General features: G+C 37.4%; 2 protein-coding genes across 3 annotated transcripts in view; one reads left to right on the top strand and one right to left on the bottom strand.

The window, feature by feature from the left end:
• Positions 1-7,721, top strand: part of grin3bb (glutamate receptor, ionotropic, N-methyl-D-aspartate 3Bb) — a 73,975-nt gene extending 66,254 nt beyond the window's left edge. The window contains exons 7-10 of the mRNA XM_058790491.1: positions 2,080-2,244; positions 4,873-4,940; positions 6,300-6,794; positions 6,980-7,721. Coding sequence (XP_058646474.1) covers positions 2,080-2,244; positions 4,873-4,940; positions 6,300-6,794; positions 6,980-7,181 — 930 coding nt within the window. The 3' untranslated portion in view covers positions 7,182-7,721. The remainder of the gene's footprint in view (positions 1-2,079; positions 2,245-4,872; positions 4,941-6,299; positions 6,795-6,979) is intronic.
• A 411-nt stretch (positions 7,722-8,132) lies between these two features.
• On the bottom strand, positions 8,133-25,120 carry tmem259 (transmembrane protein 259). 2 transcript variants are annotated; one of them, XM_058791626.1, is made up of 11 exons: positions 24,043-25,120; positions 18,773-19,066; positions 17,327-17,489; positions 15,894-16,004; positions 13,222-13,344; positions 13,028-13,128; positions 12,260-12,317; positions 12,041-12,124; positions 11,735-11,867; positions 10,567-10,666; positions 8,133-10,480 (listed from the first exon to the last, which is right to left on the bottom strand). In XM_058791626.1, exons 1-11 carry the CDS (start codon positions 24,259-24,261, stop codon positions 9,809-9,811), a joined length of 2,058 nt encoding a protein of 685 aa, XP_058647609.1. In that variant the 5' UTR covers positions 24,262-25,120; the 3' UTR covers positions 8,133-9,808. The 2 variants fall into 2 exon arrangements, with proteins under 2 accessions (XP_058647609.1, XP_058647610.1); XM_058791627.1 differs by having other exon boundaries at positions 17,381-17,489.
• Positions 25,121-26,251: the final 1,131 nt, after the last annotated feature.

Below are 26,251 nucleotides of genomic sequence, written 5' to 3'. Positions count from 1 at the left end.
ATAGAGAGCTCAAATGTTTATCATTTCCACAGAGCCCCTTTAAGTCTGACAGGCTGATATGAGTAAGTGATGTTTGCTTTAGAGGGGCTTCAGTGCTTACACATTGATTTGGCTCAGTACCTTCACTAACTTATCTCGTGTCATTATCTCCGGTGCTGACAGAGGTGTGCGTTAGATCTGCTCGAAACCTCAGAAGATTCCTGAGTAAATGACACTTTTGGAGCGTGCTGATCGGTTGACGGCTGACATCCAGAACGGCCGAACTATCCCACTCTCCTAAGACAGATTTCTCCATGCTCCTGAACGCTTTAAGCTTGCGGCAGGGCATGTTTTTTTCCATCTCTTAATTTCAGGGGGAAAATTACCATTGCCTGAGCAGAAAAGATTATTCCTCATTTCCATTTCAAATCTCGGCGCTCTTGTGGCATCAGAGCCTCACAGAAGGACGAGAATACGAGGACGAAGCATTGTGAGCTGGTTAAAACCTACGCAAGATACACTGGGTTTTGAATCGATCCGACAAGTGAACATGTCTGAGACAGAGCTAATAGAATACGTTATTTCCCAGAATGCTGCTTGGCAGTACGCAGCGGCCTTACATAGATTTACAGGATTGGATTCGTGCTTGTGGATCAGTATAATACACAGTGAACCTAGCTTCACCTGCTCTCTCGCTGGATTTGAGAACACAAGATACACGAAAAAGAGTTGTGCAGCAGCTGAAAAGTTTCTCCGTCAAGATACAGGCCTCATGCCCTGCGGTCTAAACACACACATGAAAGAGTTAGATGTTTATTCATGTTTTTTTTGTTTTTTTCTCTTTATTTCTTTTCTGGAGTCACTGTTTCTTTTAAGAGATTCTCAGGTCATCATCTGCACCAAACAAATGTGCAAAACTAGTGACTGTTTTCAAAAGGTTTCCACAAACACTCCCCCTTTTTCTATTGGTTTGCAAACATATAGCTCCGCCCCAAACTCACTCTATTGGCTGAGCTACTGTTGCTATGTCAAACTGCATCGGAAACTCAAACAACAGAGCATCTTAGGGTTTACACTTTCCAGGTAAGTAAATCTTCAGGTGGTTCACTTAAAGTTGACTCTGCTTCAATAGAAATTATTTTAAAGAACCCAGAAATTCATAATGCTATTCATCAAGAATCTATCATGGTTTCTACAAAAATCATTTAGCAATGCAACTGTTTTCAACATCTATAATAATAAAAATGTGTCTTGAGCAGCAAATCAGCATATTAGAATGATTTCTGAAGGATCATGTGACACTGAACACTGGAGTAATAATACTAAACATTCAGCTTTGCATCAAAGGAATAAATTACATGTTACAATATGTTCAAATAGTTATTTTAAATTGTAATAATATTTCTCAATATTACTGTTTTTTTATCAAATAAATGCAGCATAAGAGACGTCTTTCAAAAACATAACAAAAAAAAAAAAATCTTACCAACATTTTGGGTAGGCCTATATGCTGTTCTACTTCTAAAATTGTCTATCATCCAATACACATTTTATTATTTATTTTATTTTTTAAATTTTAAAATAGTATTACATTTTTAATTTGATTAAAATGGGATGAGCTCTTCACTGTCTGTCCAAATGAAGGAAATATGTCAACACAGGACATACAACTGTTTTTTACTGTACCTTTTCTTTACAGTCATCTTTATCATATAATGCAGTGTGAAACGCTTTCAAAAACCTACAGATTTATGATTTAAAAAAACACCATTATTATGTAGAGCTCTTTGATTTGATAGATTTTTTTGTGTCTATTAGAGTCGGTGGTTTAGTTCTAGCTATCTAGAGGTACATACAGATCAGCTCTCCCCATCTAATATTGATGTGGCTCCTGCTTCGCTTTTAATAAGAGGATTTTTAATGTCAATTAGTTCAAGTTGGTAGGAATCTTTCTCCATCAAAGGCACACCAGGAAGGCCATGGGCTTCTCTCAGGCTAATCTAATGTCAGTCAGTAGGATTATACTGCCCTCCTGTGTACAAATACCGCATCGCACTGCTTCAGTCTCATTTCTTCTGTATTTGTCCTGTCTCTGTCCAGACGCTGCAGATGGGCATTCGCCACTTCTCAGGGTTGTTTGTGTTGCTGTGTGTGGGTGTGACCGGGGCCTTACTCACTCTGGCAGGAGAACATGCCTTCTATCGCCTGGTTCTGCCACACATCCGCCGCAAACAGAAGTTCAAATACTGGCTTCACACCAGCCAGGTGAGCCGTGAGGCTAATTTAAAGGGACAGTTCACCCCATAATAAAAACCCTGTCAGGCTTTACTCACCCGTGTGACTTTGTTTCTCCTGTTTAACACAAAAGGAGATGTTTCGTAGATGTCCTTTTCGTAATAAAATGAATGGTGATCACATCTGTCAGATTTAGACTTTTTTGTTCCATAAAACCCAATATATTTTTGTTAATGAAAAGAAAAAAAAAAAAAAAATATATAGGCCTACATACATACACACACACACACGTATATATATATATATATATATATATATATATATATATATATATATATATACAAACCCGATTCCAAAAAAGTTGGGACACTGTACAAATTGTGAATAAAAAAGGAATGCAATAATTTACAAATCTCATAAACTTATATTTTATTCACAATAGAATATAGATAACATATCAAATGTTGAAAGTGAGACATTTTGAAATGTCATGCCAAATATTGGCTCATTTTGAATTTCATGAGAGCTACACATTCCAAAAAAGTTGGGACAGGTAGCAATAAGAGGCCGAAAAAGTTAAATGTACATATAAGGAACAGCTGGAGGACCAATTTGCAACTTATTAGGTCAATTGGCAACATGATTGGGTATAAAAAGAGCCTCTCAGAGTGGCAGTGTCTCTCAGAAGTCAAGATGGGAAGAGGATCACCAATTCCCCAATGTTGCGATGAAAAATAGTGGAGCAATATCAGAAAGGAGTTTCTCAGAGAAAAATTGCAAAGAGTTTGAAGTTATCATCATCTACAGTGCATAATATCATCCAAAGATTCAGAGAATCTGGAACAATCTCTGTGCGTAAGAGTCGAGGCCGGAAAACCATACTGGATGCCCGTGATCTTCGGGCCCTTATACGGCACTGCATCACATACAGGAATGCTACTGTAATGGAAATCACAACATGGGCTCAGGAATACTTCCAGAAAACATTGTCGGTGAACACAATCCACCGTGCCATTCGCCGTTGCTGGCTAAAACTCTATAGGTCAAAAAAGCCATATCTAAACATGATCCAGAAGCGCAGGCGTTTCTCTGGGCCAAGGCTCATTTAAAATGGACTGTGGCAAAGTCGAAAACTGTTCTGTGGTCAGACGAATCAAAATTTGAAGTTCTTTTTGGAAAACTGGGACACCATGTCATCCGGACTAAAGAGGACTAGGACAACCCAAGTTGTTATCAGCGCTCAGTTCAGAAGCCTGCATCTCTGATGGTATGGGGTTGCATGAGTGTGTGGCATGGGCAGCTTACACATCTGGAAAGGCACCATCAATGCTGAAAGGTATATCCAAGTTCTAGAACAACATATGCTCCCATCCAGACGTCGTCTCTTTCAGGGAAGACCTTGCATTTTCCAACATGACAATGCCAGACCACATACTGCATCAATTACAACATCATGGCTGTGTAGAAGAAGGATCCGGGTACTGAAATGGCCAGCCTGCAGTCCAGATCTTTCACCCATAGAAAACATTTGGCGCATCATAAAGAGGAAGATGCGACAAAGAAGACCTAAGACAGTTGAGCAACTAGAAGCCTGTATTAGACAAGAATGGGACAACATTCCTATTCCTAAACTTGAGCAACTTGTCTCCTCAGTCCCCAGACGTTTGCAGACTGTTATAAAAAGAAGAGGGGATGCCACACAGTGGTAAACATGGCCTTGTCCCAACTTTTTTGAGATGTGTTGATGCCATGAAATTTAAAATCAACTTATTTTTCCCTTAAAATGATACATTTTCTCAGTTTAAACATTTGATATGTCATCTATGTTGCATTCTGAATAAAATATTGAAATTTGAAACTTCCACATCATTGCATTCTGTTTTTATTCACAATTTTTACAGTGTCCCAACTTTTTTGGAATCGGGTTTGTATATATACTGCAGAAACACACACACATTTAACCTTATTTTTGTGATTCATCTTAAACTTATTTATTTTAATTAAATAATAAAATAATATATCAGTTAAATCTGTATATTTGGTTTAATAAATAATTATTTGTTTTAAGTATTTGACAATGATTACATCTCGGGTATTTTGGGTAATAAGTTAAAAAAATACAATCAGAATACAATTTATATAATATAAATTTAAATCAGTTGAAAATAAAATATAAATAATATATTGAGGGTAAACAAAAACAAAACAAGTAACACTGAACCCAACGTGTTTCAAACGATGTGAGGATTGATAGCCAAATATTAACAGTTGACCAAACTATCTTCTTTAAATGTTCATTTTTTTTTTTAATTATTGTCTGGGCCTTTTTCCCCAAAATTTCAGCTGTCGCCAAGTTTATTATTCTGTCAGAATGTTTTCTTTCTTCCTTCCACCGATAACTAAGACTAGGAATGGCACAGTTGTGTTATTCATGGGGTGAAGCTTTGACTCTGTAAATGAGCTGTGCTTGATCTCTCCGGCTCTTTCTCTGAGGGCTTGTGAAGAGATTACTGCCAAGCCGAGTCAGTAATTGCCATCTCTAGAATATTGATTTTTAAAATCAAAAGCATGATGCTGATCTCTCTCATTCATCCCTTGCTGAGATAAATCCTTTTTTCTTTTCTTTTCTTTTCTTCTAATCTTTTGTTTTTTTCGCAGAAAATCCACAGAGCACTGAACATGACTTATGAGGATGTGAAACGGCAGCGGGCGAACACAGAGAAAAGGTTTTGACTTTGTTTTATTAATCTATTTTTCATTTTAACAGCAGCTTATGGCAGCTTACTTCATTTTGAATGTCAAAAATGCACACTTGGTTTTAAATGATGTTTCATTGTTTTTACTCAGAATGCTGATGTTATTATAGAAAGAAGAGGATCTTGTTATGAGAGTGGAGCTCTTTTAATAGTTATAGTTCACCCCAAAAATACATATTACTATAGTATTTATGAATATTTTGAATTATTTTTAGTTTGACTAATTTTATGTGCTTTAGTCATTTTATATTAGTTTTTTTTATTTCTATTTAGCGTTATTTTTATTTCAGTTTTAGTAAGTCAACTGAAACCTATTTTAATTCATTTTCAAGGAAACATTGCTACTTGACATTTTTTTTCAATCTAATATTTATATTTTATTTGAATTAGCTTTATTTCAATTAATGAAAATGTTTCTTAATATTATACTATTGTAATATTTACTAACATTTTGAATCATGTTTATTTTCAATTGTGAGTTTTTATTTTATTTAAAGTTTTAGTAATTTTATGTGCTGTCATTTTTATTTGTATTTGTTTTTTATATTTTTTGTTTAGCTTCCATATATTTTTTATTTCATTTTTAGTAATATTTACTTATTTTAATTATTTTCCAAGACAACATTTCTACTTTTTTAAATGTTACGTTTTTCATTTAATGTTTATATTTTATTTTATTTCAGTTAAGGAAAATGATTTTTAACAAGTAATAATGCTGCTGCTGATGTTATTACAGCAAGCGAGTCAGCTAAGGACGGCCCTGAGTGTAGCTCATTTAAAGGGATAGTTCACCCAAATATAAACACTATTAATTATATTGGGTGATTTATTAATATTTTGAATATATATACTCACTTTTCATTAACGTTTTTTAGTTTAAGTAATTTATGTGCTTTTGTCATTTTAGTTTTATATATTTCTGTTTAGATTTAGTAATTTTTGTAATTTAACTGAAGCTTTTCTTTGACTTTCTCTCTTCTATGGAAGACATTGTGACTTTTTGATTAATATTTTGGCTGCTCTTTTCACTATAATAAAAGTGGATGGGGACTGGAGCTGTCAAGCTTCAAAAGCACCATTAAAGTACCATAAAATAGTCTGTGTGACTCAAAAAGCTTCAGAAAAGTTCAAACATAGCACTCAAGTCATATGGATGACTTCTTTTATGGTGTTTTTTTGTCATTTTGGAACTTGAGAGCCCCAGTCCTCATTGACTTCATTACACAGAAAAGGATATTGTATGAAAACTCAATAAATAATGACAGGATTTTAATTTTTGGGCGATCTATCCCTTTAACAAAATCTTTTGTCTTGGCTCTGTCTTCCTAGTTGTAACATCCAGAAAGCCCAGCCGCATCCGCCACCTCCACCTGCTCCCCTCGGATCCTTTGCCAAATGGAACAACGAGAGCGCCAAAGTGGCGCAGGAGCCCAAAGACAACAAGAGGGTCCATTTCAACCTGGAGACCCTCAACTCACGCCGACTCCTGCCCCGTGTCATGTCGGAGGGGGGTCAGGCCAGCTCCGCCTCTGGGGCTGGGAGTTTATTGGCGAGAGTGTGTGAAAACGGAGGGCCCGCCTCCTCTTCCTCAGTGAGATCCTCGAGCCCCTCCAGAGAGAGCGAGCTTGAGGAGCTCCAGACCAAGATCGAGGAAATCCGTGGGCATTTGAAAGCCGCTCTGGCTCGTAGGGCGGAGCTTCAGACTACACTGGCCAAAGAACGAGCGGCTGCCGTCATCGCCCCGGCGACCGCCACAGCAGCTCCGCCCACGGTCACAGCCACCATATGCCCCGCCCTCACCAAAGAGCCAGCCGATTTGAAAAGGTGATGCTCACAGTGTCTGAAGTGAACACGGTACACATGACATTGGACATGTTTTTCTATCTTTCTCCTCCCCAAAAAATCTCCCTGGACTCTTTTAAAATCGTCTTGCTAAGGCAACATTGATCCTTGGTACGGATTTGCTAATGATAACACTAATAGGGCCTTGTGTGGCTTATTTTCTAAAGCCCCGCTGTGACAGCAGGAGCTACCTGGATTTGGACGTTTGCGTTTGAAACACCAAGCAAGTCCATGCTTTCCTCTCAGAGCTTTGTTTATTTCTGGAGCTTTCCCTCTGCCCGGCTGTTGTTTTCTTGGTGGATATGGATCGGAATAAATCTGTTGCACCCGAGGCTTCGTCATGGAGTCAAAGGTAGAACAGAACATTGACTTTGGCATTGATTTTATTGCTCGGTTGTGTCTGATCTCAAAACTTCTACTGTTATTGACCTTTCTTCCCTCCATAAAGTCATATGGACATATGAATGGCCAGGTTGCCTGTTTGAATTAAGTTTGATGTTGAAGAAATAAATGTGATCTTGTCATAAATTTGGAATCTTACTTGAAAACTTTCAGCTCAGAGTTACCTGGACAATACCATACCTGGATTGCTATCATAGTTCAGAAATATCATCTAGTTGATATTTCAGTGATTTAAGTGATGATTATATATTATTTTATGCTTGCTTATATGTTGCCGGCAAACATTTAAGATATTCACTTTAAGCAGATGTTGACAGCAATGCTTTCTAATGTTGGTGGATTTTTTATTTCCACAGTAAATGCCCAGTATATTCAACACAAATTCAAAACACCTATCTCATGACTTTTTATATGCGAGATTTTAGCATTACGCTGCAGTCTTTTAACCTGTGAAGAAGGTCCATGAATGGGTTACATGATATCCAATATATATTAACATAAAATAATTAAATTCTAAATTAAGTCATAAATGTGTATTTTATATATATATATATATACACAAACATTTAGAATATTTAAAACTTTTAAAATGGCTAAACCTGCTTGTTTTAAGCTCTTTGTTGTGAATTACTGAATAGTTGATTCACTTGCATTAATGTAGTCATTTTCTTTTTCCTGCCTTCTCAATTTTTCATGATTTCCATGCTTCGTGTGATGGGCAGATGTCACACATTAATGCACATGCTCCAGAGTTCATTATATACTCCTGCTCAAACCCCGAGTTAACAAAGTTATAGTGAGTGTTTAACTGATCTAAACGGGTTTGATTTTGTCAACTCTAAACCTACTTTGATACAGTTACAACTTTGTATGAAACGCCACTGAAAGATGAAATAACCACACACAAAAAGTTCTAAGTGGAAATTAATTTCATCTCTTTATGCAGGTTTTAAACATTACAGTTAAATACATTTGAATGACAATCACAGAACTGAGATTTTTTTTTCAGTTTCTGTCTAGACATCCTACACAATGCATCTAAACACTACAATCATCTGTTTCCTCTGACAATGGCAAATAGGCACAGAAAAAAATAATAATATTGAGGAACTGATCATAAAACCATAAATCACTCTTTCAGACCTATTATCCTTTATGGATCCGAGCCTTACAAAATATTGCACAATTTGATGAAAAAAAAAAAAAATCCAGAGCCTGGCTTTTACTTGCCATATTGTTGCATAGCCTATAAATGACCATCCCCATCCACAGTCATGCGTCATAACAGACAACAGTTTCCTTTGTTTGTTCTCTTAGTTTGCGGTGCGTTTAGTGAAGTTTTTACACATGGTCACAAAGATCATTAGAGACAGCCACTGATCTTCCCAAGCCAAAAATGTGGAGAAACCTCAACACAAGCAGAATATGAAAAGACAACGGACTTCTGGATCAGTGACTTCAGCTGATGGGCTGCAATGCTGTGAAATGAGCACAGTCTGACCTTCACTGCTTACGGCGGTTTCGAAATTTTCTCTGCTAAAGCAACTACATGTTCATTCTTGCTTCAGTTGCTATTTTCTCTACTGGCTTTGAAGCCTCTGGTAAGGCTATCGACCCCAATGTACTTGGCCAAAGACAGAAATACAAGGTTAATGTTCGGTTTTAGAAGCATAAGGCAATAATCTATACACCAACTCTCTCAAAGCCAGACTTGACCTGAAGAAAAACCGACGACTCGCTGACGAGTCTGTGCAAAAGACAACGTCCGTCTAAACTAACCAAAAAAACAAATGTCTCTTGATGAGGATTACAAAGCACAGAAATGACCCCATGATTTAGACAGAGCTTTCAATGAGGATCATGTGGAAGGAGGACTTATTCTGAGTGTAATGTTGCTTTGACGTCCATTTCTTTTGACCAATAAGCACTCTGACCACCAATAGCATTGGATTCAGGAGTCAAGCTGCTCCATACCTAGGACAACACCATATCTGAATGCAACGGCAGGTCGCAAGCAAGATTTCAAATCGCGTAAGGAACATTTTTGGCGGCTTGCTGTAGTGAACAAGGTAGTAGAGGCCAAAACAATTTTCACTGCTTCAAGTAGGCAGCATTAATGCTATATCATTAGAGGAATGGAAAGAAAGCCGAAACAATCCTTGCACGAAATGCACAAAGTGCGACTTCGAAGAAAGACTGCTGCCTGTGTGGCCCACTGATACCCGCAACTCCATAATCAGGACAAACGAAAAGTACCACTTTTGAGCGATACATCACGTTTTAAACTGAATACTCCCTGTATTAAAAGTTTCAATCAATTAAATAAAAAAGAAAATCACATATAAAGACTTCAAATGATCACACCCTCACACATGGCATCATTTGGACAATTCAATACGAATTTACTCTTAAGAACATGACTAGACAGCGGAAGTCTGCTTCGGCCCTCCTCATGTTCACGTTGGAGGTTTCCAGGATGTAATCACATGAAGCTCCATCACGGCTTCTCCTCTTGATGCCTTCTGGAATAATTTACAGAGAGGGGTGGTGACTGTAGAGCGTGGATTCATTCATTCAGAATGGAGGCGTGCAACTCAAGCCGGGGCAGAGTGGGAGTCCGAGCTCTCGCTTTTGTTCTCCGTGTTGTCGTCCCAGTCCGTATCGCCTTTAAGCGTTTCTGCAACTCTGCAGTCTGTGTGTGAGGTCATTGGGGAGGAAGTTTCGGATTCCGTTTGCCCTCCTCCACCACCAGGGGGACCCAGACCCTGAGCGCAACCCCGTGCCAGAGGAGCACTGGCTGCGCTAATGTTTCCGACTTGGTTCTCTCCTGCAGTGCTCGAAGCACGCAGCTCTGTTACCCCTGCACCCAACAACGCCGGTTCCTGAATCCTTCCCGGCTCCAAAAGAGAGTCGCCCAAATGTGGAACTGACAGGACGTCCGGGCCAATGGCGATCTCGGCCATCCAGTCGAGGTCGGAGTTCAATGGTTCGCCGGGCAGAGCGGTATTTACCACCAAGCCGTTGTGAGTTTCCAGTTGAGGTTGGTCCTGAGAGGCTTGCCGGTCCTGGCCGTTAGTGTTCGCATTAGCAGCTGCGTTAGCCTGGCCGGCGGGCGCAGCACTGCTAGTGTTGTTGTTGAGATTGTCCTGCAATGCAGTCTGGTTTCCTTGACCCACCTGCTGATTTTGAAGCAGCATCTCCTGGATCCGGATCTGCTGCAGGATGGCCGGTAGCTCGTAGTGGTGGAAAAAATAGATCATTGAGTGCTGCGCAAGACAAAAACGAAAAAGCTTATGAGCTACAGACAATTCTATGCAACTGGCTACACTGAAAAAGGGCTGAAATAAGATACCTGAATGAAGAGCCAGGAAGTGACCAGAGCAAGACTGCTGTACTGGCCATTAAATCGGTAATGATACGCATAGAAGGCAAAGTGATACAGATAAAAGAATCTGAAAAACAGCACAGGAGATGTTTTAGATGCATTTAGAGAGCTGCCTTTCTGTCCATTCCCTACATAAAGAGCTCACTTTGGCTATGTTTACCTGCACAACTTTTGTTTCAATCTGAAATCATTCCGATTGATGAATCTGAATGTAGTGTTTACATGAACGCTTAATAAAGTGATTGGGTCGATGTGTGCGTTTATGTCACATGCTTCAAATCAACATAGATTTTTTGACATGCGCACAGTACACAAATATAGAGAGTTTCCCACTGTTTGCACACAATAACCATTCTCCTAAACCGTTTCTTTATTTGTTTTAAACAGAAGAATTAATATTTATCTATTTCTGGATAAATATTACATAAACCGCTGTGCCATGCTGTCAATATTATATTATATTTATCAAGCAGTAAAAAAAAAAAAAAGTCATTGTGCCCAAAACAGTCGTCTGTGGATGAGAATCCAAAACAAGGACTGGTGGGACATTGTCCTGCTCTACTTTATAGACGCTGAGTAAAAGGAAAGTTTTATAATGACAGGACACTAATTTATACAACACTTTATTCAACGGGAAGAACAGCTCGTTCCACGCATTATACGTCATTACACTATTTCTACGTCAATGCAAATGTGCAGTCCTTTCAGTTTCAGTTTTCAATTCGATCAAGGGTTTACATGCACTCTCGTTCATATTAGAAAAGGAATAAATCACCCCTTTCAATCCAATTGAAATTTTATTCAGATTGAGCTCAATCGGATCGATTAAGGTGTTTACATGAAGGCTTTTCAGTCTGATTGAGCCGTCAATCCAATTACTAACAGATTATTTTGTTGCATGTAAACGTAGCCATTGAGTGATTCAATATTTCAGTACGCCACACAAATATCACTCCTGGGAACTCAAAATTGATTTCAGTAGAAGGTGATGAAGTGTTGCTAAGCTGAATGACTACTGGAAAAAGATTTTTAAAAATAATAAATGCATAAATGTAAATATAAATAGAAAACAGCAGTAGAGGAGTCTGGTAAGACATCTGAGCCATTGGCATTTACCCGTTACCTGAAAACATACCTGAGCCAGTGGCGTTTGCTCGTATTGGTGTGGCAGCAGATGGCATCATATTGGTCTGCTAACCAAACAATGAGGATGATATAGAAGGCAGTGGTTGTGTCATTGAAAAACTCAGACATGATGGCCTCCATCCCTGCAGAAAGGATCAAAAAGAGGGTATTTTGCAGTCAAACGACTTTCATAAAATGTCTTAAGAAATTTTTATGTGATGAAGTCAACAAAATAAAATATCAGGCATGGAGTTGATGGGAGACACGCATGAATATGAGAATGTCTCTCCAAACCCCAGCAGTGAGCTGTACCTACCCACAAGAGCCAGGATGACAGTGAGGAGAGGGGCGGCAGGGAAGGCAATTGTCATATTCATCTCCAACATCTGGAGAAGGTCCACTGAGAAAAACCGAACAGCAGAGAGATAGTCTTGTTAAAAACAATAGCTTTAGACTGTATTAGAGACTTGATCATGGAACATAATAAATGTTTTTTCCACTGATGAAGACCAAAGAGGCTGTGATGGGAACTTACCTATAAAAACAAAAATCTGGTGGTGCGAGTACCGCAGTAGCATGGACACAGACAGAGTCTGAGAGAGAAAATAAAAAGTGACTAAGTTTCCATTTGATTCAGCAAGTGACTTGATTCAGCAAGTGAATCATTTCCTCACTTGTATGAGTATCTTCCTTCAATGAAACCCAAAAGGTAAATTTCTGAAGAATATTCTGGTCACTTTTTAATATAATGTATGTGAATGATAACCAAGTTACAAAACACAGACAAACAGAATAAAGTTGAAGTCATTATTTACTGCAAGTTTGTAAATGGATCATTCTTTTAAGTCAGATCTTTTCAGTGAATCAGTTCATCCAGCTCGCCAAAACAATCTGAATGACGTTTACAAAATCAGAGCTTCTGAAATTCAGCTGTTAACACCTCACTGAAGGGGAAGATTATTAGTAACTGATGACTTTCATTTCAGTCTGTTTTTTACCCAAATCTATCATATGACTTAGGAGATTCAGAAATCAGTGCATAAGCCACATTTGGAATAATTTCAGCTGATTTTAAACAATTTTTATTTTATTTTTCAAGCTTGAAAGCTCTAGTCACCATTCATTGTAATTAGTAAAATTTTTACCATGTGTTCCATTTATAAAAGTCATGGGAATGACTAAATGATTAATTTAGATTTCTGGGTCAACTAATTACCTAAATGCTCAAACTGACATCACATATAATCCAATCACTGACAAGCAACTGTTGTGTAAGGGCTGCTTCGGTAGAGAAAGTACTTACAAAGATAACCATGATTACAAAGGCTGCTAGGTAGGAGGTACGAGCCATCCACATACTGACAAAACGGTAGTGTTCTCCAGAAACCACGTTCCTCAGAAACCCTAAAAAAAAACAAAAAAAACAAAATCACACTCACTTCATAGTTACGGCATCACCAAGGAATCAGCTTTCTTAAGTGGGGACATCTAATTTACCTTTGTTTTCCTCGTTCTCTGCTAAAGCCTTCACACTGGACATCAGGATATCATCATAACCCAGGCATTCATCCAAGAGGAAGCGACTGAAACCATCCCCAAAGCACTGATCCTTCATGGGGTCTGCAGACAGGTGGAGAGAGATTAAGTACAACTTTATTCTTTCCCTTTAAAAAAAAAAAAAAAAAAAAAAAAAAGGTATGACGTCTATTGGCCTTGTAGAAAGAGCTCACCAAAAATATTTAACACACTCATGTCATTATAGACCTCCAAAATAATTGTCAATACATTTATTATTATTTTTGCATTTTATGAGAATTACAGCACAGCACTTTCACATAAGCACAAATCAAGAGAATGTCAACTCGCCTGGTTTGCTCCCAGATTTAGTCGCAGCAAACGGCCGTGTGAAAGAAAACAGGCTGGCTGTATTAGACTTCAATTTGAGCACAATATACCAATAGAGAGAGATCGCGATCGTTAAACTTACATATATATATTAAATGTATCCATTTAAGAGAAAAACTCTTATTGGGGGATTTAAATGTTTGATATTTGGCAACCCCAAACATGAATGCTTCTGGACGCTTGCTATGTAGCACTACTGCCAAATTAAAATGACATGTTTTCAGGATAATTTACCAGTGGGCGAATATCGGAAATTATTATGCTTAATAAATTGAGAGAAGCAGAAACCATGATCACGATTCATGATTCATCACACTTTCCTCCATGCAACACAAAAGGTGACTTACTGTATCTCTTAAATTCTATTAGTGAATGAGGACCAGGTGCATTAAAAAAAAAACCCCAAAAAAAACCAAAAAAAAAAAAACCATACAACTTCAATTTTAGTCTGTTTATTATACAAAGGCATAGGTTATATACAGTATCTCACAGAAGTGAGTACACCCTTCACATTTTTGTAAATATTTTATTATATCTTTTCATGTGACAACACTGAAGAAATGACACTTTGCTACAATGTAAAGTAGTGAGTGTACAGCTTGTATAACAGTGTAAATTTGCTGTCCCTTCAAAATAACTCAACACACAGCCATTAATGTCTAAACCACTGGCCACAAAAGTGAGTACACCCCTAAGTGAAAATGTCCAAATTGGGCCCAAAGTGTCAATATTTTGTGGGGCCACCATTATTTTCCAGCACTGCCTTAACCTTTTGGGCATGGAGTTCACCAGAGCTTCACAGGTTGCCACTGGAGTCCTCTTCCACTCCTACATGACGACATCACGGAGCTGGTGAAAACCTTCCGTTTGAGGAAGCCCCACAGATGCTCAATAGGGTTTAGTTCTGGAGACATGCTTGGCCAGTCCATGACCTTTACCCTCAGCTTCTTTAGCAGGCCAGTGATCGTCTTGGAGGTGTGTTTGGGGTCGTTATCATGTTGGAATACTGCCCTGCGGCCCAGTCTCTGAAGGGAGGGGATCATGCTCTGCTTCAGTATGTCACAGTACATGTTGGCGTTCATGGTTCCCTCAATGAACTGTAGCTCCCCAGTGCCTGCAGCGCTCATGCAGCCCCAGACCATGACACTCCCACCACCATGCTTAACTGTAGGCAAAACACACTTGTCTTTGTACTCCTCACCTGGTTGCCGCCACACACGCTTGACACCATCTGAACCAAATAAGTTTATCTTGGTCTCATCAGACAACAGGACATGGCTCCAATATTCCATGTCCTTAGTCTGCTTGTCTTCAGCAAACTGTTTGCGGGCTTTCTTGTGCATCATCTTTAGAAGAGGCTTCCTTCTGGGACGACAGCCATGCAGACCAATTTGATGCAGTGTGCGGCGTATGGTCTGAGCACTGACAGGCTGACCCCCCACCTCTTCAACCTCTGCAGCAATGCTGGCAGCACTCATACATCTATTTCCCAAACACAACCTCTGGATATGACGCTGAGCACGTGCACTCAACTTCTTTGGTCGACCATGGCAAGGCCTGTTCTGAGTGGAACCTGTCCTGTTAAACCGCTGTATGGTCTTGTCCACCGTGCTGCAGCTCAGTTTCAGGGTCTTGGAAATCTTCTTATAGCCTACGCCATCTTTATGTAGAGCAACAATTCTTTTTTCAGATCGTCAGAGTTCTTTGCCATGAGGTGCCATGTTGAACTTCCAGTGACCAGTATGAGAGAGTGAGAGCGATAACACCAAATTTAACACACCTGCTCCCCATTCACACCTGAGACCTTGTAACACTAACAAGTCACATGACACCGGGGAGAGAAAATGGCTAATTGGGCCCAATTTGGACATTTTCACTTAGGGGTGTACTCACTTTTGTGGCCAGCGGTTTAGACATTAATGGCTGTGTGTTGAGTTATTTTAAGGGGACAACAAATTTACAGTGTTATACAAGCTGTACACTCACTACTTTACATTGTAGCAAAGTGTCATTTCTTCAGTGTTGTCACATGAAAAGATATAATAAAATATTTACAAAAATGTGAGGGGTGTACTCACTTCTGTGAGATACTGTAAGTTATAGGGGATTGAAAAAGCATGAAGATCAGTAAACACTGACAGTTTTAATTTTGGGGTAATTATTTACAGGAATATTACAATAATAGTGCAATAATAGAACATTCTACTCTTTTGTGGGTTTTGCTAGATTTTCTGTTGATATCCTAGAGAGTGTGACGTACTCACCCAGGGTCACCACCATAACAGGGATGTTTAGTCGCTGCCGTGTGGCCTGGGACAGCCGTAGGAAACCATATTCCAAGGAATATTCAACAATATACTCTTCTTGGGGCCACACTACACACAAACAAACACAAACAGATAAATGTTGACAACTTTTGGTAACACTTTATTTTAAGGTGTCATAATACAGATTAATTACCTAATTAAGTACTTAGTAGTAGCCATTGTACTTACATGAAACAAAATGTATTTACCATGTAACCAAGTTATGGAACAGCCTGTAATTGCAGTTTGTAATTATGTAGATGTAATAGGCAGCTACTGTTACACATATGTAACAGGCCGAGTCTGTTACACAGCTACTTGTACACTTAAGTACAATCTTTATACATTTTATTTTAAGTAGCTTATGCCCGTGTAATATTATGTAATTAGAAATGTATTACATGTATTCAAGCTGTGTACTGGTGGGTTAAATCAAACTAAGGTGCAGCTGGATAAGGTGTACAGTATAGATACAAATGAAGTACACTTAAGTACAATCTTAATACACTTAATTTTAAGTAGCTTATGTCTGTGCACTTACATTTATAATTACGTTGTATAAAGTCTGCAACACATTATGTAACAATCTTTTGGTTACATAAGTAGTTGTGTAACAGACTCGGTCTGTTACATATGTGTAACAGTAGCTGCCTATTACATCTACATAATTACAAACTGTAAGTACAGGATGTTCCATAACTTAGTTACATGGTAAGTACATTTTACTGATGTAAGTACAATGGCTACTACTAAGTACTTAACTAGGTAATTACTCTGTATTATGGACACCTTAAAATAAAGTGTTACCCAACTTTTCATTGAATTTAGAAATTCTACTATTTTTCTAAAAAGGGGTTAATTCACAACAATGTTACTATTTTTTCTGTATTAATTAAAAAAACATCTCTGTTGTCTTTAATTTTTCTTTTTATTTAATATGCAAAATCAATTGTTTATTATATGTCTATAATATATGTCTATTAATTGTTTCTTCTGGGTTTCAAGCTTTAATTTGGGGGACTGCCACCCCGAAACCATCCCGCAAATTACGCTCTGCTCATCATACATATTTTAAATAACTCATTTGCATCCAGATGTGAGATTTGGAAACTGATTTTATATCTAAACTAACAAATTACAGTATATGGGACCCTCAGTCATCTTATCTTACAACAGGCCATTGTGATCGTTTCTGAAGTCATGTGATGCAGCACACGTGGCCTCTGGGAAGGGTAAGGTAATAAAAGAATGTGGGAACAGAAAGGAAATCTGAGCAGAGGAAGTAAGAAGGTTGGCACTGGATGGAGGGAGGAGAGGGAATAAATTCACACAGGAGGAGGAGGAGGAGAGAACCAGATGGCTACGGAGTGGGGCATATTTGAGATGTTTACCTGCTCGAGTTAGCATCTCAATCTCGGAGACAGTCTCCCTCAGCGGCTGCATACCTTTAGAGGGGGCCTGGCTGAAGGACAGATCCTGGGATTCATTCAGGCTGGAGCCAGGAACACCACCACTCATCGACGGATTCAGACGTGGCTCGATGTCGAGCTCAAACTGCATGTGAGAGAGACAAAGGGCACAGCCTGTCAGAACGATCATTTTAGTGGAATAATTCACAATGAATCAATATTATATCATTATTTACTGATCACCAGGACATTCCAAAAAAGTATGCTATTTAGACAAGTAGCTCCCACACACAAAATAAATATCATCAAGAATATTCAAATAACTTATATATATATATATATATATATATATATATATATATATAAAGATATTACACACTGTAAAAGCACCAATTAGAACATACAACTTGTATGAGGACCAGACTGAAATTAGACTGAGTTAATTTGATATATAATAAATTCTATTATATATTACGTATTTTATATATTTAAAAAGTTAATAACAATATTAATAACTTCTTAGTAGTAGTAATAGTAACAGTATATAATACTATATTATTAGAACCAGTACAATTACAGTATTTCAATTAACAAATATTGAATTAAATTAGAAATTAATATTGATTTACTCTTGGGCAACACACTCTTCTGATCTTTTCACATCATTCATTATATATTCAAACATTATCATTTTCATTAGTTCTATATCAAACAATAGCATTAATAACAATAAAAACAAGAGACTATTTTTATTAGTATAAATAGTTACAATACTTTAATTAATACAATTACAATTATTTAAATTAACAAATATTAGAAATTACAATAGTGATGCAACTGCATGCTATCCAACTATTTTCACATGAATTCTATATGAGTTCATACAACCTAAAGGTTGCGAGTTCGAGTCTCAGGTCCGGCAAGAATTGTAGGTGTGGGGAGTGAATGTACAGCACTCTTCAATACCACGACTGAGGTGCCCTTGAGCAAGGCACTGAACCCCCAACTGCTCCCTGGGCTGCCCACTGCTCCGGGTGTGTGTGTGTTCACTGCTGTGTGTGTGTGCACTTTGGATGGGTTAAATTCCGAGTAAGGGTCACCATACTTGGCCACATGTCACGTCACTTTCACTGACAAAGAAATGATCAGCCTATAATTTTAATGGTAGGTTTATTTGAACAGTGAGAGACAGAACAACAACAAAAAAATCCAGAGAAACGCACTTTAAAAAAAAAAAAAAAAAAAAGTTACAAACGTACAAAAACAGCAGGGAATCAAATAATTTTTTCCCCAACTGTATAAGAAATTAATATTGATTCGACATGTTAACAGCATGTGTGTTTGGGACAACAGGAGTCCGAGTAATTAAATAACAATTAGCAATTTTTTCCCTATCCTTGTTTTCCTGTTGCTGTGTAATAAACTCACCCTTACTGTGCTGTTGTCAAACATCTCCATGGTCATCTCTTCCTCCTCTTCAGTGTCTGTGGGCACCATTGGCTCTCTGGTTTCACTTCCGTCCTCTGGTTCTTTCACGAGGCCCTGGATTCCCTCCGTCTCAGAGAACTGCAGAAAGATGGGCGCACGGCTGGAGTTGCGCTGGATCTCCACACGCAGGATGCCGTCACGGGGCCATTTCTCCCGCACATGCTCCAGGCAGTTGATTGGAGAACGTGAGAAGGCAATGTGGATGTAGGCCAGGATGAACAGCATAAACAATGCCTGCCAATCAAATGACAACAAATTAAAGTGAATAAAAAAGGTGTACAAAAACTAAAGAATAGGCAACAATTAGGCATTAAACATTGCACTCCCATAACATTAATGGCATGAAAATCCCTCCTTTTATATTCATAAGTCAAAATTCTGAAACTTAAACTGAAATTGATACCATCTGAATCATTACAGACTTTTCTCACGCAAACATGATCTTTTTATTTTTATTTTCTAAATGTGTAGGACAAAATTTAGTTAATCTGTTAAAAAAAAAAAAACATAACTAATGTTAATTTTGATCAAAAATCAATCTATTTATTTTTAATCATTTTCATTTTCATCAATTTTTTTGTAAAATAAAATAAAAAATACACGTGTAAACAACACTTTTGTTGGATACAGGGTTACTATAGTTAACTAAAACATTAAAAAAAAAAAAAAAAAAGTTAACTGAAATAAAACAAAACATTTATAAAAAAATATTGCAGTTAGTTACCAAGGAAAACATTTCTCATTTTCATTTAGTTTAACTTGATGAACTAAAATAAATAAAAATAAAGCTGAAATAAAAAATAAAATGAAAAATAACACTGGCTGGACAATGTTACATTTTCAACTTATAAATAAATAAAAGTAATTGTTTCGCAGCTTTATAATTTAGTAAGATAATAAACTGCAGCAATATTTTTGCAGTTAGCTGAGAGATGCCAAGACTGGTGTAACTTAACAGGTAATTCTGACGCAGATTCACATGTCAACGACAATCAAATACCATCATTTCTGTGTGCAACTGTTGCAGTATGACTAAATAATAAAGACAGGCTACTGCAGTTTACTAGGGTGTTTTCAACATGATCAGTTAGAGGCCTGGATTTATATGCTGCTCTACAGTCCAGGCTGATTAATCAGCCTATATCTGTCTGTTTTTCACACTGGCTGATAACATAACGTTTGGCCAACTAACCTTTTTGCGGTGTTTTGTGTCAGTTCCAAAGTCTGAGGACAGCCTTGTCAATGGATATTAAATATTTTGTGAAGCTAAAATAATTTGTAAATATTTTACATGCCATTTACATTACATATGTATATTTATTTCATTATAATTATTTAAATTTAATTTCTATGCTTTTTTTATTATTTCTTTTTTTTTTTTTAAATCATCTTTCTTTAAAGCACTTAAGTTTGGGCCAGTAATTATTTTAAGAAATTAATTGTTTTATTCAAATATGAAGTACCACAACATTTTCAACGTTGATAATAATAGTAAATGTTTCTTGAGCAGCAAATCAACATATTAGAATGATTTCTACAGGATCATGTGACACTGAAGACTGGAGTATTGATGCTGAAAATTCAGCTGTGCATTACAGGAATAAACTGCATTTTAAAATATATTAAAAAAAGAAAACAGTTATTTTAAAATGCAATAATATTTCACAATATTACTGTTTTATTGTGTTTCGATTAAATAAAATGTGTGCACCGGTGTGCTTTATATTTTTATATTAAAGCGCAATTATATATTATAAAAAGTTGTGAGAAAACACGATGCGTGTCAGATCCGTGTCACATTTAGCAGCGGCAGCTCTTAAAGAAATAAGAGCCAAATAACCTAATAACCCAGCTGCTGGGATGTTTGTTAATCAAAGAACAAAAAAAAACGCATTATTTTTCACATAATTGACCTTTATTCTACACCGCTCTGTCCCTTCTCTTATGAACGCGCTGATCATTTCCTGCTTTTATGAAACCCCTCCCTCAGAAATACGCGATGGACTCCAGTGTGTTGTGATTGGCAAAACCGCCTCTAGTGCACGTCTAAAGAGGATCGCGCAGAACCTGTGCAAGCACGGCTCTCAATGGTATGTTTTTTTTTTGTTTGTTGTCGTCTCATACTTTTAGATACGCTGTTATCTGTAAATGCTACTGCTTCTGTTAGCTTTTAATATACGGTTTTATCATGATTAAAGCTTTACTACAGTTCGACAACCGCATGCATATGGGTCTATACAACCCATGTATAATGCTTCTCATAGCTATCTGAAAATAAGTGTATAATTGGAACAGTTCGTTGTTGGAGCATATATGAATAGATTTTTACTAGGGCTGCCACTAATGACTATATTTATTTAGATGAATCTATCGACTAATTTATCGATTAATCTAAACGATTAATTTCCCACACAAAAAAATATTTTATTAAACTATATTTAATTAAACCAAACGAAATCCACATTTCTATGAAATCCTTTTTTTAAAGCAAAAGTAAAGTGCAACAGAGTGCAAGAATCCATCTCATAGTCCAAATCACTGAAATCAAAGTTCAGTATTATAGTGTGAGAATGACAACATATCCACATGTTCTAGTCTACTAATGGAATCCAGAAAATAATGGTAAAGATAAAACTGTAAAACTCAATTAATTAGACAGGCTTTTTGATTAATAAAAAGGAATTTATCCATTAAAACAGAGTATAGAAAAATGAAAATGGAAAAACAATGGAAATTTTATTTGGAAATAAAACTGATTTCATAGGGCCCTATAATTATAATTAATTTTTTTGTGGTAATAAAAATAGATGCAAGTGAATAATAGCCTTTAAAATGACTTAAAATACATATAGCAATGATGCAATGTTTTATGTTTTTCCCGACATAAAAACATTCCTTTAATTTTTATTTTAATGAATAAAAATTAAACAAATCTTATTTTTTGGAAAATAAAGGGGATCTAATATTGATAATAACATTGAAGACATCGTATGATTATTCCTTAAAGATAAGGTTTTAATAGTAGTAGTCTATTACGTTCTGCCCAATGTCTTCAAGTGAAACCGAACTTTTATTTTGACGGGTTGCCGTGAATACCTTTACATTTCTGTGTGTATATGATATGAGGATAGTTTTTCTCAAATGAAACGGTCAAATGCTCATGAAGTGAGTCTCAGAGCAGTTCTGGAGATATTGTTTGTGTATTTATGTCCTATGTTAATATCGCCGCAAGCGTCACGCGGGCTTCTGTATGAGTAGTGAACAAACCCACGCGTCTGCGCCATACATTAACACAGAGACAGGCAGAAGTCATATTTAAATAGTTGTTTTGCTGCTTAATATTTACAAATAGGTGTAACACAAATGTGCTCACTTCTGTGTGCGCTTACGTGTGTGTGTGTGTGTGTGTGTGTGTGTGTGTGTGTGTGTGTGTGTGTGTGTGTGTGTGTGTGTGTGTGTGTGTGCGCACGCGAACCAGGGCGGAACTCCGCTGTGCACGCGGTACAGAGAGCGCGACCATGTAACGTAGAGACAGAAATGACATGCCGTCGTGCAAATAAGATAAATAACATAAGGCTATTTAGTTTGTTTAATAAAAGAACAAGGTATAGACCTGTTCTAGAGGGAAGGTAACATTGAATGACTTCTTTTGTGGTCTGGCGCTATAGAGAAAATAAAATTAACTTGACTTTCAAGGGGGGGCGGGGGGTGCCGTTGGGGGGGGGAGGCGGGCTGCCCCCCTAAAATAATGGTAGGGGAAACACTGCAATGTATCATAAACAAGAGAGCTAATGTAGATTACGCATTACAACAAAGGCCTGCAGGGGGCGCCAACGACCTGACGATTGTTTTTACACATTACTGCACCATCTAATCCTTGTTTAATATTGACCAAGCACCATTTAATTCAAATGTCCACTTAATCTTTAATATTTGGCCATTTCTTTAGGACAGAAATTCTATAGCCACCGTAATTAAATGAATATGTGGACATCAAACCGTGTAAACTCAAACCAGGTTCGAGGTTTTATTTTGAAACCACAATGAACAGTAAGCAAGATAATGATGTATTCTCCTGTGTTTGCGTAGATTTATAAATGATTTACCTTACAAATTTGATGAAATGGTGCACGTTGCGTTCCCAGATGAACGTTATAATAAACCCAAACTCACAAGAACATGCAGAGATGGAGTTTGAGTCGCTCCACACATGTAAACGATAACAGTTTCTGTGGAACTACTGTTAACCTAGACGCATGTAAATAATTAGAGAGCATATACTGTATTAGAACTGCATCGCACATAATCATTTAATTAAAATCGCAGCGTTTGTGAATTCACAATTATGCTTAATTATAATGGGTTTAATATGTCATGCAGCGATTGCAGCCTTGGAAAACAGTCTAATAATGTGTTTTATGGATTCTCATCCATATTTTGCTGAGGATTTTTAAAAATCGAATAAAATCGCCGAATCGTGACAGCCCTAATTTTTCCGTGCACCCCTAGTTTTTTTCTTCCTCTTCTCAAAAAAGCAGCACTGCATGGCCTCGCCCCCTTCGTTACGTACTCCCGGGGGCGGGGTTTATCTGGGTTTATGTCGTAACGGACCCGGGAAGTAGCTCGTTGTAGTCCCTAGGAGTCGTTTTTGTAGGCATTAAACTGCCAGAATTTTAAAAGACGATATCTCCGTTTGCATTGAACTTTCAGCGCCTCAACTTTGCAGATATCGTTTATGCTCAAATAGCAACATTACACACTAACTAATGATAAAAAAGTGAAATCGCAATCAACCACCCCTTTAAAAATTTTAATGTTAGGTGAGATTAGTGTCGTTTAATTTCTGAAAAAAATATGCAATTAATTAGTTAATTTTTTTTAATCGATTGACAAAACATATATTTCTAGCTATACACAAAACCAACATGTAACCGTAGTAACAACCCATTTTAGTTCAATGAAACTGGACTTTAGCAAAAGTTGCAAATAGGATATAGCTGACAGGAAAGACCTAAAGCCATTGGTTAGTTGGCATATAAATGATGCTGATAACCACCAGCATCCATCCAGATGTTTAGTGAGCATTGCATTCTGCATGCCAACAGGTGAGAGCAGATAAGCATTCAAAACTGAGCGTGTGTAGGACTTCTGGGAAGGATTACTACAGTTTATATATACGCAATATACATTATAAAAATGTTAAAGTTCACCTTTAACAAGACGAGGAACTCGAATATTCGTCTGAAGGACGGTGGGAAGAGTCTGGCGTATGTGACTGCCATCTTAAAGAACAAGGCGTGGAAGAGTCTGTCTCGCACGTTGATCAGTGGGTTCTGGTTCATCGCGGGGTTCCGGATCCGGTTCGGCCCACCGTTATTGTTGTTGTTCAGTGGGACGTTGTTGTTCACATTGCCTTGGTTGTCAGACATGGTGGTCGTTTTTCAGTAACTTGATAAAAAGAAAGACCAGCTGAGGTCAAGCAGACAGCAATGTGCGCAGATCCAGATGAGCAGGCCAGTCACACAACATCAGCACACGCCGATGATGATCCTGCTTCTCCAAAACTGGACTGACCTTCAGATATCACAACAAAAAACGCCCCGACAGATGCTGAATTTTGTACGGATGTTGGTGGGCAAGGCTTCTTCCACTCCTACCATGCCATAACGTAGCCTAGCGAGCTAGCAAACTTCTAAAGCTTTAGAGCCTTTGACACAACTGCTAATCGTGTTGTTTATATTCCGTGAGACGAGAGGAGCATCTCAGGCTGTTAAAATGTGTTTTAGACTAAATATGTCAGGCAGATGTGACTCGGGCCTCCTGCATCCACAACCAAACTAGTTAAACTTGCCCACTCACGCATTTATTGCCACAAACACCAGCTAAACGCATAATATTCACTCGGGTTTGGAAGTAGAATATCGCTCAGACGTTGTAACTGAGTGCTTAAAAAGAAAGAAACCTGGAATATCACACAGCACGTCTGCTAACAGTGGTAAGCTAACAAGTTAGCCGAGCTCCCCTGAGGAACCCGTATGTTCGGTTTACGTTTAAACAAACACCTCCTCCTATAACGTTGACAATGTTCGATTAAATAAGGCCTCAGATACTTGATGATATCCCGCCAGAACCATCCGATGGCAGCGACTGCAACCTGTCTTAAAGACTATCTGTTTACACAACCATTTTCTGGAGCGGAGCGGAGCGGACTTGGGAGTAGCAGCAAAGAAGCTTTTAACGAGGGAAGCGTTTCCACTCTGGTCACGCTTCCGCGGTTAGTCACATGACATCGAGTCACGTGATTTTTGATTTGAAAATTTTGATTTTTGAAAAAATCTAAACGTTTCCACCCCATTTGATATGTACGATGAACTTTAATAATTTGGACTTTTTTTGTTTGTTTCTGTAATTCTATTGAATCCCAGTAATATATTTAATTTAATTTCAGTACTAAAAAATAGCGCTCTAGTTTGAGAGGAAATAAGTTATTGTTAAATAGGTCGTCACGTTATTGAAGAGTGGAAGTGCTAGTCAGTACAGCAGCTAAGGCACATGTCACTCGGTGGAAGTACAATTTCTAACATTAAACCTGTAGAGCGCCCGGTTGTGGTGGGATGACCACAGGACACAAGTCAGAATATGCCTAATAAAGACACATAAAAGTATGAAAGAATGACACAAATAAAAATATCATAAATAAAAGCTTAATTTAAAGATAATACGAATAAATGGAAATTAACTAAACATTTAAACTGAAATAAAGCAGTGCAGACAATGGCACATTTGACAATAAGAAAAATATATTTATGATTTGTCTTGAAGACAGGAGCTTCCAGTGCAGAAAAAGTGCAGACATAGTGCAGTCAAATACAGTAATAAAAATATAGAAAATACACAATAGACAGATTTACAAATGTACAGATATGCTTTACAGATGTACAGCTATGAAACACCCTGATGGCAATTATAATTGTTCAGGTGAAATATAGGCTGCAGTCTTTATGACATAACTAAGAGCAGTGCTGGTAGTAACTGATGACATGTAATCTGAATTATGTAATCAGATTCCAAAAATTAAGTACTTGTAATTAGAGTATATTATATTTTCAAATTCTCATAATCAGATTACAGTTACTTTCAATAGATTACATGATTACATGTTAATCACACAACAGCAGTAATTTATTCATAACTTCTTGATTATCTCTAATTCTTCTTTTGAATTCTCCTTTATAAAAATCCTGTGTCTGACCATATTATTCACAAATGCTATGTACGGTAAATAAATTTGCAGCCATGCTTCTAAATTTGAGAGGAAAGCATCTCTCAAGCAGTTAGACCATGTATGAAAGAAATAAACATGCAAGTTAATAAATAATGTTTGCATGTAGTTTTATAATCATATACGTTTGAAACAAG

This window comes from Onychostoma macrolepis, chromosome 11 (assembly GCF_012432095.1).
Source record: "Onychostoma macrolepis isolate SWU-2019 chromosome 11, ASM1243209v1, whole genome shotgun sequence".
Taxonomy (NCBI): Eukaryota; Metazoa; Chordata; class Actinopteri; order Cypriniformes; family Cyprinidae; genus Onychostoma; species Onychostoma macrolepis.
Note: the sequence above shows the minus strand (reverse complement) of the source record. Positions and strands in the feature narration are given on the sequence as shown.